A 15514-nucleotide genomic window follows, 5' to 3' on the forward strand; every position below is an offset into this window, starting at 1 on the left:
CAGAGCCTTGCACTTAGAGTAGTCACCGCGCTAGAAGCACCAGCGAGCGTCGCGCTTATCATCCCGCCTCACTTACAGATACACCCCTGACGAGGCGGGCCCCTTAAGTACATGAAGTATTTAAGCAATTAAACTGATTCAAATATGGCTTAAAATCGATGTATAACATAGGCTATCATCAAATATTTTCTCACAAGTTATGAAACTAATTTTAATATTTACTGCATAGCTCGGTAAAGAACGAATTTAATTTTGAAAACTCTCGAAGGATGCAAACCCAAGGAACCAAAATATGTAGATTTTTACTGTATCACTATTTCTTAACAAATTTTTAGTATTAGTATTAACTTTTAAAATATTTTTATTCATAAAGTAATAGCATCTATTCATTTTGTGAACTCCTGAAATAAAACTTGAAATTTAAAAAGGTGAATAATTTTTCACTTGCTTCACTAGACTTGTATGCTTTCTTTAGCAAAGTGATTTGTGCGCAGAGAGACGCTTGCTACAGAGAAAGGTCTCCATCTGGCATTTTATGTTTCGGCATATTCTGCAATCCGACGCCAATCAAGCCGCTTCCGTTCGGATTTTGTTTGGGTGGATTCCTGCTGTTTGCCTGAGCCAACAAGTCGCATTACTGTGCTGCTGTTTACTGATAGTTTATCGTTATTGTCAAGTTTTATTCGTGTACAGTTTTTTTCTGTTTTCTAGTGGGTTACATTTTACATTTCACAGGTACATTTCTGTACTGATTTTTTGAGAAGATATTTGAATCATGGATTCAATGTGATAATAATATTTATTTATTTATTTATACAGTCCAATTAGCCTTTGTCTACGGAAGGTACCATAGGGCTATCAACAAGTCATTTGTACACAAATATTTTTGTAATATATTAGCAGACTCTTTTTTATACAGTAATGCAACTATGTATTTTTTATTTTCTCACAGCAGCTCGACCATAGTTCTAAATCAGCTGGATCAGATGCCCTTCACTGTATTTTGACTTGGGTGAAAGTCTTCAAAAATTTATACCCCAAAATTCAGATCAAGAAACTAGGTTTTCTTGAAGGTCATTAGGACAACACACGACACAGACCAGGATGTTGGAGAGGAAATCGGCCAGGAACTATTCCAGGATGCACCTCCCACCCACACAAAATTACTGGTTCTTTTGCACCACATCCTGACACGTATGTGCCTGATTTCCAGTCTGTTATCACGAGACAAGATTATACGGTGAATTATGATAAAACCAAAATAACACCAAAAAAACATGTCAAAAACACAACAAAACTCAGATGCAAGTTAATACACCATATGTAGCACCAAAATGCAAGTTATGTATTGGAATTAAGCAGCATTTAAAAAAATAGTAATTCAAATCATAAAAAAAGTAATCTGTACAAGTGTTTTAAATTCAAGGAATGTCAATTCTAGGAAAAATATTGTACCAAAGTTTTTGGATCAGAATAATTAATTTAAATTTGTTTTATTGTTAATATCTCTTATTGAACCACTTTTAAAACACAAATTGTTGCTAATTTATTTTTATTGTTCTGGATGTATTTTGTTTTAAACCAACTTACTACTAATTATTTAATAAAAAATGCAGCATATAAATTTTTACGCTATTTTTTGTGGAGTAAGTATTACATAACAGCTTTTATAATAATAAAAACTCTTCCATTTTAAAAACAAAATTGGACTAAAAATAAAATCCTAAAATCTTGTCTCTAGTTATCAAATCTGGGGTGGTACTATGTAATGTATCTGAATTAGGCTCAGCATCACATAGACATAGGTTCATTACAGAGGTGACGAGACGAGCGACTGTACAGCCAGGAACTGAACCCAGAGCCTTAGGCGAGTGTCACCACCTGGGTGGTGCTACAACCGAGAGGCATGGACGGCGGTGATGCCTTCACGGGCGCCAAGTGGCCAGTGCCGTGCACACACACCCCGTGTCACCCCCGGTGTCGTGACGTACGCACTCACGAGGCAGCCCCTTAGCAAGACAACACTCGTCCCTGCATGGCAAATATGTCTTCCGAACTTCCTTGGTCACACTGAAAATATTCTTGTGGGCAGCAAAGTCACCTGATACGTCTCCAATGGAAAATGTACAGAATAAACTTGGAAACCCACACAAGATTCACACTTCATAGTAAGTATGTGAAGAATGAAGAATTACCAATAATAATTATTTAATAATTTGTAGTACTGGAAATGCAACACACTTCGAAACGTAGAATTTCATCTGCTCCTCCAAATGACCGACGATAGAAAGCGTGATGGTGCGTGGCGCATCCTCGTAAATTGACTTGCAGCCAAAATACTAACTGTGTAACATTTTCATTCTAAATGCAATCACTCCTGCCTAACCACAGCATCTAAGACATCCAGGAACCATCATCAGTAATCTATATTATAACGAATTTGATAGGAAGTTTAGAATTTTTTAAATTTCAAACCCTGTTTTACTGTAATACTGTTTCAGCCAAAGGTATCAGATAATGTTTAGAATTTTTACAAAAAATTATAATAGATCTGATAGCATACGTACTAAAAAAAATTTTTTTTTTGTCTTTCAACCCTTGTTATTTCCAACCCTTGCAGTAATGGTCGGTTACTTAAAAATGTACTTTAGACAATAGTTTTACACAATATTAAGAAAGTTTTAAATAAATAAGAACGTATTCAATAGTGTACACAGTAGGGAATTTTAATTTAGGTTTTTATTCTAATCCCTGGATTTTTCAATCCCTTGCAATAATTGACTGTCTAATCAAAAAATGTTTCAGACTAAAATTTAGGATAATTATTATAACAGTAATTACAATTAATTGTTATAGAAATTAAAGTTTACCTATTAAGGGAATTATGACTTTTTATGTCCTCCAACACTTTTTTTCCACCCTTGCAGTTATGATTTGCTGTGTCAAAAATTTATTTTGACAAACGTTTTTGGTATTACACCTACGAGTTAATTCAAACAGATCCAATACTTGTCATATAATGGGAGTTAAAGCCATTTTTCTGTTATACAAAAACCTTTTCCCCTTTTCTACCCGTTTGGTTGGATTAAGCCCATTATCGAAATGAACCGAGATTATAGATTGCTTTATTTTATTTAACATTTTTGAAGCAATTTGTACAAAAGTACGGCAGTTATGTTCATAAAAATGTGATTTTTTTTATATATATATATATATATATATATATATATATATAATTACATATGAACTTTTGAGTTGGTTAAGGTTTTGGGGTCTATGGACCATGGAACGAAAAAGTATGTAGAATTTTTCCGGAAGTTGCCCCATGGTTAACGGCTAAAGTAGGTAGTATTTCTTCGAAATCTATATAAAATAAGCCAAGACTACTTACTAGTTGTGCTATATGTAAGATCTCATAGGTGTATATAGTTACAGGGGGTATTTCCAGAAAAAAAATTGGTATACAGTCGGTCATCTGCCGATGGTTGATTTTGACACGAAGACAATGACTATATAATTCAAGTTTATGATTTTGTTTTACTTGAGCTTAATACCTCAACATGTGATGTCATAAACTAAGAAACACAGTTAGATGGAACACGAGAAGTAATCAGCCGAGGTCTACAGTAAGTAAAGCACGGGTAACTAGATTCAGGATCGTTGCACCAGGATTTGAACCGGCTCCTCTGGACTGTAGGTCCAGTGTCTCAACACAGGATGCCTACAAATACCTTTTGGTGATATTTTACTAAAATTGTATTTTATCACAGAGTTGTTTTTTAAATAATTACAAAACCAAAATTAAACATGAACAAATGTAATAAAGAAATTTTCTACAATTCACATGTTTTAAGTTGGAAAGCTAAAATGTTTTTTACAGATAATTTCCACAAGATTTAAGTGGATAGTCACCAACTGTTTGTGCCTCATCAAGGGTGTATATGTGTAAGTCCGGTAAGATGATAAGCACTACGCTCACCGGTGCTATTAGCACGGTATCTCCTTCGAACTGGCGCAGTCTTCTCAACGTGCATAGTGCAACCATGAGATCTCATCGGTGACTGTAATGTTACATGTCGGAGAAATATACTGCAAGTCCCTTAAATGCTTTCAAGAATCTTTACCATGTGATTTATGCCCAAAATTTACTCTGAAAACACGCTTTTAAGCCATTTTCCCTTTTCTGAAAACAAAGTTTACAAAACATAATCCGGAAACAAAACTACTTATTGGCCCTCAGCTAATTCTTAAATGCTTTTTGTAAACAGACTCCACTCGGATGTCTTGAATAGTTTTCACTTTGCATTGTTTTTTCCTGAAGCTCTGCAGATTGTAAGTGTTCCCAGGTAGGCGGGGCCCTTGATGTATGGCCATGTGGCCATAAACTTAAGTGAGACATCAAGAAACAAAATGTTGCTGTAAATTTAAGTTTTGTCACTTTCAACTCTATTGTCGTTATTGACCTTTCTGTGACTATCGCGACCAGTCTTTGAGTTTCCTAACATTTTCCTGGCTCTCGGTACTCTTGTGGCCTCCAGACGTCCTGCAACACCGCGCTCCGCTGGGCTCATCAATGAACGCAGGAGATTAGACAGGTGTTCACTACATACACACTACTGGAGCCCCGTCATGCAGGTTGTATCACTGACTTGCACTGCTTCACTTTTGTCTAACAGTGGGATGAACATTACCAGTCTATTGCTATCACAATTTACTGAAAACCTTACAAGTTAGATGATGTGTGGTTTGTACCCTCTCATGCAATCAAAAATTAAGGACATTTTGAAGGCCCCTTCACTTCATCACCTTTACCACTATCATGGATAGAAAAACTATTTGTAATATCACACCCCTCAAGGAAGTAATTCATGCAAAAAAATTAATTTCATTGGGTAGTTCAATTTTTACAGATATCCCCTTACTGTCATTAATTTATCTTTGGAACACATAACTAACCCAAGCATAGTATGTAGGTATCTGAAATTTAATAACCCAAACATTTAATGTGATGAAATTTACTTTATAAGTTAAAAGAGAGGCAATAAAACCCATGTTTTGAGTTTAAAGGCGAGTCATAAAACACAAAAAAATAACTCAATTTTTTTATGTACGAAATCTAATCACAAGGCCCGAAATTCGCAAATTGCACTGCACATGCGCAAAATGTTGTTTGCTGCCAAGTCGGAAACGAAAGAACATTAATATTCCCGCATTTACCCATTACTTGCATGCTATCAGTCTAAAGAAAGTAGATTTAAAATTTCTTGGTGCAATTTAAGAACTGAAAAGAAAGTGGTTACACCTGAATTACGTTGATTGAGAACCTTTGTGATTTTATGTTATGAATTATCTAAAACTAAACCTGAATTGAAATTAACATATGATAAGTTAAAATCTCAATACAAGGCCCAAATCAGGCTAGCTAAACAGAAAGCTAATGATGACTATATAAATAATTCTAGAAATAAATGTAAGTCAGCGTGGAGAGTTATTAATACAGAAATAAACAATATTAATCATATGGATAATGATACATCTATATCTGCTTCAGATTTTAATTTATATTTTACAAATGTGTGTGAAAGTGTTAGGCCTAATGACCATGATATTAATTTAGATCTTGTTTAACAACTTTGAAATTTAAAAAATTAAATCTTGGTGAAAACACCTTTAAATGGACTGAAATAACTATAAAAGACGTAAGTAAGATTATAAATAGATTAAGTAATTGACGTTCAAAGGATTATTATGGTTGCTCTAATTATATAATCAAGCAACTACATGATGTTTTAATATTTCCTATCACTTTATTGATAAATTGGATGTTTCGGGAAGGTGTTTTTCCTAATTGTTTAAAAATAGCTGTGACTATTCCTATTTATAAAAAAGGTGACAAAAGAAATCCAAATAATTATAGGCCTGTATCACTTATACCTACCTACCTGTTATATCTAAAATAGTAGAAAGTTTAATGAAGGATCAATTAGTGAATTACTTTGAAAATAACAATTTTTTACATCATCACAGTTTGGTTTTAGGAATGGCATGTCTAAATGTAAAACTGTTGAAAATCTTGTAAACTATGTTTTAGATGGTTTGGAGTCAAAAACCAATGTATCTTCACTATTATTAGATTTAAGTAAGGCTTCTGATATAGTAAATCATAAAATTTTAATTGAAAAACTTAAATTTTATAGAATAGAACACTCAGAGTTAAGGTTACTGTCATCCTATTTGGATAATAGGATGCAAACAGTTAAAATAAATGATAAAAAGTCAGGTTTACTGCCTATTAAAAATGGAGTACCACAAGGATCAGATCTTGGGCCCTTGTTGTTCTTAATCTGTATAAATAATTTGCCCGATTACATGCTTAATGGAAAATGTATTTTATATGCTGATGATACTACCTTTTTAATTAATGATAAATATTCTGAGATTTTAAAAATTAAAATTGTACAAGCTACGGAAAAGTTTTATTACTGGTTTAAAACCAATAAGTTAGTTGTAAATTACGATAAAACAGAATCTATTACTTTCACTTTAAAACCTTCCCTAGAAATTAAAACTGTTAAAATTTTTAGGTATTTATTTAGATAGTATATTAAATTGGGATTCACACACAAATGCCTTACGTAAACGTCTTTCCAGCGTAATTTATTTACTTAGAAAGTTGAAATACTGTACGAGTCAACAATTGGAAAATTAATTCATACTATGCTTTCTTTCATGTACACTTACTATAGGTATGGTATTATACTATGGGGTAATTCACTCGGAGCCAAAAGAGTTTTTATATGGCAAAAAAAAAAAAAAAGTGATAAGAACTATTGTTGGAATTACTGAAAGACAATCATGTAGAGAATATTTTATAAATCTGAAAATACTCACATTAACCTTGTATTTTTATATTATACTGTTTATTGAATGATAAAAGTAATCTACAAACTTTAATTTTAAGAAATAATGTACATAACTATAAAACCATAAATAGATATTTAATTGATGTCAGTTATAAACAACTATGTAAATCATATATGAGTTTTGTAAATGTAAGTGTAATTTTTTTTAATATATTACCCTTGTGTGCAAAGACAGTATCTTTTGATAAGTATAAACAAATCTTAGAACAATGGCTCATATCCAATCCTTTATACTCACTAGACGAATGGAACAATTTAAATTTTAATGACCTTAAGTTTGTGTAAAGTTATATTATTGTTAAGATGTTTTTTTCTTTTAACTTAAAAATGTGTATTTATATATTATTATGCATTTTCAATGACAATGTCTATTGCACCCTATGTTTAATGACAATAAATATGATCTTTCATTTCATTTCATTTATTAGCGTCCTATATTTGACAGTACATATGTCCAGGTTTTGTCAGTAACATTATAAATAAAATACAACATCATAATACACTAACAAAACAATATAAAAAAAAAAAATACATTATAACACAATAATATATGTTACAATAAAAAATGATAATAAAAAACAATGCAGCAATTTATGTAGATGCACTGAGGAATTCATTAACAGAGTATGGAGCTATTCGTAGTAGGTAATCTTTGAGATGTCGTTTAAATATGGTATGTGATTGGGATGCTGTATTTAACAGGGATATCGGTAGAACATTTATTAGTTTAAGGCCCATGTAAAAAGGGTTCAATTCGTATTTTTTTGTTGAATGAAAAGGAATGTGATTCTTATAAATGGATCTGGTAAAGTGATTATGTATTTCATTATTCTTTACATACTTAATATTTTGAATTACATAAATGACAACCGAATATATATAAATGGCTGGAAATGTTAAGAGTTTGTTATTCAGGAAAATAGGCCTACAAGAATCTGTCTTACTAAGATTATAAATAATTCTAATAACCCGTTTTTGAAGCTTAAATATCTTTAGCCAATTTAAGGAATTTCCCCAAAAAATAACACCATATCTCATTATTGAATATATGTTTGCATAATACATAGCAATTACTGCTTTATGTGAAGTTACAGTATTAATAGTTTTTATGGCAAAACAAAGAGAACTAAGTCTACGACACAGAAAAGATATATGATTAGTCCAATTTAGATTCTCATCAAGATTCAGTCCCAGTAATTTTGCTGTTTTTACAGTATTAAGAATATTATTGCCAATAGTCACTTCAATATTATTTAATCTATTTATTTGAGAGTTAAAATATATAATAGAAGATTTTTGAATATTTAGAATCAGTCTATTATCAGTAAACCAAGTTTGCATTTGGTTGAGGGTTATGGAAATTCTTTTTTGTAGTTCCTGTAAAGTCTGGCCTGTTACTATAATGGAGGTATCATCTGCAAACATGATAGTCTGGCCATAATCTAGAAACAAAGGTAAATCATTAATAAAAAGCAAAAACAAAAGTGGACCGAGAATTGAACCTTGGGGAACACCAATACCAATTTTCAAAATTTTTGACCTAGAAGTAGTGGTAATATTATTATAAGTCACATTAATACTAGTAATTTGTGAACGATTTGATAAATAAGATTTTATAATATTGTTTGCAACACCTCTTATACCATATTTACTTAATTTTTCTAATAAAATATCATGGCTTACACAATCAAATGCTTTGGTTAAATCTACAAATATGCAAGCTGTCAAGACTTTATTATCTAAATGAGAATAAATACTATTGAGTAGAGTGAACAATGCTTGTTCCGTTGACTTGCCTTTAACAAAACCATACTGATTACTGGTAATTATATTATAACAATTTAAGAATGAAAGCAACCGTTTTAATATAATCTTTTCAAGAATTTTTGAAAAATTTGGTAATAAAGCAATTGGTCTATAATTATTAATGCAGGTAGTATCACCCTTTTTATGTAGTGGAATAATTTTCGCTATTTTGAGCCTATCAGGAAATATGCCATTTTCTAAACATTTATTAAATATATAGACAAGGGGCTTTTTAATGTGTTCTGCACATGATTTTATTACAGATTACAATTATCAATCAATTATCAATTATCAAACCTATCAAAATGTTAGTCTAGTCAAATAAAATTGCCAATTATAAACAGTCTATGGAAAGCTATTGAACAATAACACAAGAAAACTGTAGAGTTTTAATGTTTTTTTTTTCCACTCTGACAATACCCATACTCAAAAGCTCTATAATGTACCATTGGAAAAGCAGATAGCAGTGTAACTTATTGCTCAGTGTTTATAGCTGAGACAAGAAAACAAATAGTTACTACCTCTAACCTTATACAAAGGTGGGGGGTGGGGGTGCTATTGCATTGTCCTCAGATGGTGGAACAAGAGTTTTTCAACATACTAACTTTTTTATCACAAAACATTCATGAGATACAGAGAAACATGGTGATAAGACTTTTTTTTAATAGTTCTTTACATTCAAGGCATTGTGCTGAAAGGTATGCTTCATTTTATTTCCTTCCTTCAGCTACTTATTAGCAACTTCCATGCCAACCAAGGCAGAATATGATTTATTCAACACAATGCCATCTTCCATTGTTTGCCAATAAGTAGGTACACAATGAAGATTAACAGGAGTTATTTTTATTTAAAGATTATACACACATACACAAAAACATCAAAACCTCTAACATTAATTGAAAGTGTAATTTAATCAAATGTTATTTTTTGTAATATAATGTAAATGTCGGTAATCCTTCATTTTTTGACTCAAAGTGTATTTTATTTTCATCACAAGTTCTATTACAGTGTAAAAAAAATCCAAGACTTCACAAGTAGAAAACAAAAAATAAGCATTAATATTTGTGGCATTTTTGAAATTATCAATTGGGTACTTCAGCATCAACCTCCTAAATATGATTAACTTGCCAATCCCATTATCAAAAAAAATTTTTAATATAACTGAAACCAAGTATTTTGAATTTGGTTAGTAGTTATTTACCAAATAATTATAAATAAGTTCAATGAATAAAACTCTTGCACAGGGGCCATTTTTTAAATAAAAATATTATAATAAAGAACCATTTCGGGCACAAATAGAAATGCAAATGTCATTTTAACTTAAGATTCTTTTTTTTTTTCCGGAGGCACTATTCATTCAAGCGTCAGGATTCTGAAGGAGAAAAAATCAATACCAGCCTTCCAGTGAACTGAAACAGCTGATGGATAAAGAAATCTGGGAAAATGTAGGCCACATTCATGATCCATCTATTCAGATTCGTATCAAAACGCGGCGAACAAAAAAAAAATTAAAAGACCAAATCCGATAGCAATAAAAAGAATGTTCTTCATTAAATATTGAAATATCTGTAAAACGTCAAACAGTATTGTGGAGGTTATGTTTGTAAATTAAATGTCACATCTGCAAACTATATAGAAAAATTGTTAATAAAATATTAAGTCAAAAGTCGTTCAAATATCAATGGCAAATTCGATTTTTTTTTTAAAGTCTACGTAGAGTAAAAAGAATTGAAAAGTAGTCAAATAAATTGCAATAATTGTATAATCAATAATTTCACCAAAAAAAACGACAATTAAATAATTTAACACACAACCTTATTTATAGGATCCATTCTTACCTGCACATTGCCAGTTCTTTGTGATTTTTTCTTGAATAATTTGGATTTTTATACTATCCGAAAGGTGAGGACATTCCATTCTTCGACACAAAAAGTGTTAATATTTCACGAAAAATCTAGTTCCATTGGAAGGTAAACGCAAAACGTTCCACAACGCAAAAACACATCCGCTCCTACCGAAACCAGTTCAACATTCGATACTCGACCAAGAACCACATCTTCAAAACACAAGCACTTCTTACCACCATGGAGCGAACCACGGGCGACTGTGCTGCCAAGACACGACGAATGTATCCCTCCGCGCTCCGCGCAGACAGATCATATGGACGAGGCGAAACTGTCATTGGAAACTGGCGAATGTTCTCACGGCGGTCGTTGTTTCCGCGTGTTAAAAATATTTAAGACTCCAGTTTGAAAAATGTTTGTTAAATATGCAACCGACATTTATATTCGCAACAAGGAGAAATAATTATAATCGCCATTAACTTGTTTTTTGGACTGCAGTAACCCGTTGTAATTATCGCTCTCCTTTTGTGGATGCGAGCATTTCTAATCTGAATATTAATACATTTTCACGTAGACGACGCAATAAATGAACATTAAATCGGGCTTTGAAGTTATTAGAGCAATTTTTAAAGTAGTCTATTATTATTTTTTTAATAAATTCATGACTATTGGCCTCTGGCCATCAGAAACCCAAATTATTGAAAATGTTTTATTGCAGCAGCAGACCTTGGTCACTGTACGTTTGCTATAAGGAAAAACGAAAAACAACTTTCTCCTAACTTGTTGCGAGAAAAAAAAAATTTCTTACTCATGCCCTTTGTAAAACTATAGAACTTAAAAATGTAGTATAAGCCTGTGAATAAGATTAATTCACAACAAAAAAAATATATTTTACATTTTTTAAACACGCCTAACTAATGTTTGGTTAATTTTGAGCCCCAGAGGGGAGATGAAAACTGAATTACTTGAACTTTTACTTGTGTTCTAAGTCAACCAGGTTGATTATAATACAAAATTTAAGGATATTTCAGTATTAAAAATTTCATTTCAAAGAGAAATGTTTATATTTTTTAATGTATTTTTTATTACCTCTTATTTATGCCCTACCCAGTAAGTGATCAAATTACAACACATGATCATGGGTTAACAAATGTTTTTTTTTTCTATCAAAAAGGGTTACCTATTTAATACAACCATATTTTAATTTATTGCCTGAAGTACGGTATGTAGAGTAAAAATCTGTATTTCAAAGTGAATATAAAATACCATGCTTAGCCTTTGTGTTAAACTTCAAAGTAGCAAGTATAAATAACAGCCCAGACTCAAATTCACTTACTAAAGCCAAATTATAGGTCAGCATTAAAATTACATCAAACATATTTGTTGAAAGTAACTAAATTCATAGGTGTATAGCTCATACATAATTCCTGTTTCCAGCATTTTGCAGTTTTCTTTCTCAAACCTCAGCAAGTTTGTTACGTATAAGCTAGCTCTTACTGCACTCCAACTCCGAGAACTGCATTATTAATAACAAGCTTCATACTACATACAGTATGCCCAAATACAAACACCCCCTACCCTTTTTATTACATACTTGTCACATTCCATTTCCTAGGTGCTTAACCCACAACACAAATTAATGTAGTCACAAAAATTTTGTTCAAAATAAACTTGTTCTTGCCAGAACATCAGTCTTCAACTTCAGATGTAGAAATTCACATAATAAAAACAAAACTAGATCTGTAGCAGCCATAATTTTGTTTCAAGATTTCCCTACTAAGTAAAAACAAAATAAAAATATATTTGAGCACAAGTCAACCAATACATACGTAGAGCAGATGGTATATGAGGCAGCCTCTGATGCATATAGTCATCTCCATAGGGACACGTAATCTAAGTTTCTCACTGTAAAATTTTTCCACGACAGCATCCCCCATCAATAATTTAACATGTAACATAATTCAAAATTTTTTATTTCTTTTAGAATGGATACCACAAAGGAAACTTTATCTTCATGAACAAAACTTAATTTTTTTTTTTTAAATTATAGCTAAAAATATATATCATTTACCAAGATATATTATTTTACTGGAACACTTTTTTTTCTCTTAACTAATATAACCGTGTGTAACATCTGTTTCACATTTAGCTGTCAATATAAATTTGTTTAAGTATCAGTAAAGATCTTTCCGGCTAACTGACCAACAAATACTTAATAAATTTATTATTTTAAGAAAATTCCTATGAATTTTTCACTATGCTAATATGTACATAGTGCATCTGATGATTGGAGAAAAGTTGAATGAACTGCGATAAAAAGCAAACCACCACACAAAACCAAAAAGTAAAAACAAATAACTTCAAAACTAATTTTAAATCATGAAATATAGGCAGTATCTAAAAAAAATAATCCAAATTACAAAAATGGCATCCTTTTGACATCCCCAACTAAACTAATGCTGTAATACAGTCTTCACTAAGATATGTACGCAAATACATTAAATCAGAAATATTTCCCGGGTTCATCACCAATATTTACATAAATGTCAAAATGATTACGCAACACACAAAAGCTTGCAGATTAATTTTAACTCTGATTAAATGGGTTCCAAACCAGCTTATTACAAATTACGTAAAGTAAAACCCCGTTAAAAAGTTTCTCAAAAGGTATTTGAAATTTGAGACTTATTAAAAGGATGTATTTATTCCTATAGGCGGGTGCTATAAATATTCTTTTAATTTATCATGCAGCAACTTTTCTCAACTGGGATATTTTTAAAGGTCCCAACACACCCCACCAGTCCGTACTGACAGTCAGGACTTCTGATGGCTTTCCACCGAATCAGACTGTGGCCTTGAGAAACCCTCAGTCCAAACTTCTGTGTGTGGAAACAGTCAACAGCATCTCATCAGATCAAACAATCGGTCTATTAGCAGTGTCATGGGAGATATCTTTGTTTACCCTCTTTGGTTGCTTTGCTATTTTGTCTGCAACATTCGAAGTTTCTTCCATTTACCATGATGAAACGATACATCCAACAGCAACTACAAGACTGGTCACATGTGGGGAAGTTCAGTCCAAAATGTCAGTTCAGACTGTTCGGTCTAAATTAAGCAGCACCAAAACTGGTAGTGTGGGGCCTCACAAAGGTTTTAATTTATTTAAAACAATTTCATGTCATACCATTTCTGGATTACACTGCATGTCACAGCAAAAGTGCAAGGTTTACCTACGACATGCAGCGTACTGTATCAATGATGCATGTCCATGAAATTGTTTCAAATCAGCATTTCCCATCGCGAGAATAATTCAAAGAAAGTCGGGGTTTAACTGGAATTTTAAATGCAGATTTTAGTTATATCATGTTCAAAAATACTTTGCTTCAGCAAAAACAGAACACACACAAAATGTTATCTACTGAACTGGCCTTTTCTTTGGCAACATAGATGTACATAGCAATTTTTTTTTCTCAATTGGAGAATTAAAGGTGCTAATGTAATAAACAATTCACAAAAATAACTATGGTTCAAATATAGAACTTAGTCCAACTAAAATTTAAAAAATAAATTCTTTAAAACCAAGGAAACATAAAATTTTATATTCATATTTACAAAATTTAAGCACTATTTTTCCACATGTTCCCTGCAACATAACTTTTTGAAAGCACTGTACTTAATAACATAATTTATTTAAGTTTTTTTCCAAAGTAAAAAAATAGCCAAGTAGACTATACCAGGGTTAGTGAATGAATTTACCTTACTTTATATTGAATCTTTTTCCTCTAATATCAAACATTTCGTGATGTTTTGAGGGTTTAGATTTAACCCACTAATGTCTCACCTCTCAAAAATCACTCATTAGACAATTACAAATGCTTCTAAGCTGAACTTACTTGTAAGCTGATTCTTCACAAGTGCTGCAAAGGGGTTCAAATAATAAAAAACATAAGCTAATACAACAGCACCCCAGTATAGCCTGCAGTATATAAAGCTACACATAATCAATACAAATGCAGTGAAGAAATGAAAAAAAATGTAAAGTTACAAAAGAAATTTATATTTAAAGTTGAACTTTATAGGATCTCATGTTATAACCAAACCCTCAAAATGTTCATTTACTGTCATAAAAATTAGGTATGATAAAAAAAAATTATTTCTCTAAATTTGCTCTGGTATTAAATTGAACTTTAACTCATAATTTGATAGTCATACTATATTTAAAAACAAAATGAAAATTTTCCATAATTATTTAACACATCTCTTTATAATTAGACTTCTCACTTTAAATACTTTCAATCATTAACTACAAACTTGAAACCAGTCTATATTTCAGTGATTATTATAAAGAAACATTTGAACCATAATTTTTGTTGAAAAACTCACCTTTTTTATAATAAATAAGCAAAATATACAAAAAAAATGTAATTCAAAAATTTTTTTGACATAACATCTTATAAATTAATGAACGCCGGCTGCACGCACTAAAAATTGTCACGTTCTGCCTCAGCCGAGCGTGAAAGAACCGGCCAACCACCGCGCGAGAAAATCTTCTATAATATCAAACAGGTTTAAAGGGGGGGTTTTTCAAAGCAGCAATTTAAAAAATTTGATTTGTCCAATTTCATCATTTCAAATTAACAATTTATTGACATTGATTTGATTTCAGTTTATTTCTATAACTAATTGTTCGTGATTATATTTAAACAAATTATTTAAATTAAATTTGCAAAAACTGTAAATAATATTTGAAGATTAAAAAGTATGCAATTTTTCATCAATGTTTTCTTATGACATTATCACGTAAAATTATTGTCCGTAAACAGACTTTACAGACAAACCCCCATCTGTTTTTGATTAAATTTACCTAGAATTATAATAAATACACATTGTGATAGCACTAGATACTAGTACAGTATGAGTAGATATAGAAAACACAACAAG

At 31.4% G+C, this 15514-nt stretch overlaps 1 protein-coding gene across 1 annotated transcript in view; it reads right to left on the reverse strand.

Annotated features, from left to right (window-relative positions):
* The window catches only part of LOC134531302 (ubiquitin carboxyl-terminal hydrolase 3-like), a 48917-nt gene extending 33404 nt beyond the window's left edge, over nt 1–15513 (reverse strand). The window contains exon 1 of the mRNA XM_063366999.1: nt 10568–15513. Coding sequence (XP_063223069.1) covers nt 10568–10646 — 79 coding nt within the window. The 5' untranslated portion in view covers nt 10647–15513. The remainder of the gene's footprint in view (nt 1–10567) is intronic.
* Nucleotide 15514: the final 1 nt, after the last annotated feature.

Source organism: Bacillus rossius, chromosome 1, assembly GCF_032445375.1.
Source record: "Bacillus rossius redtenbacheri isolate Brsri chromosome 1, Brsri_v3, whole genome shotgun sequence".
NCBI lineage: Eukaryota > Metazoa > Arthropoda > Insecta > Phasmatodea > Bacillidae > Bacillus > Bacillus rossius.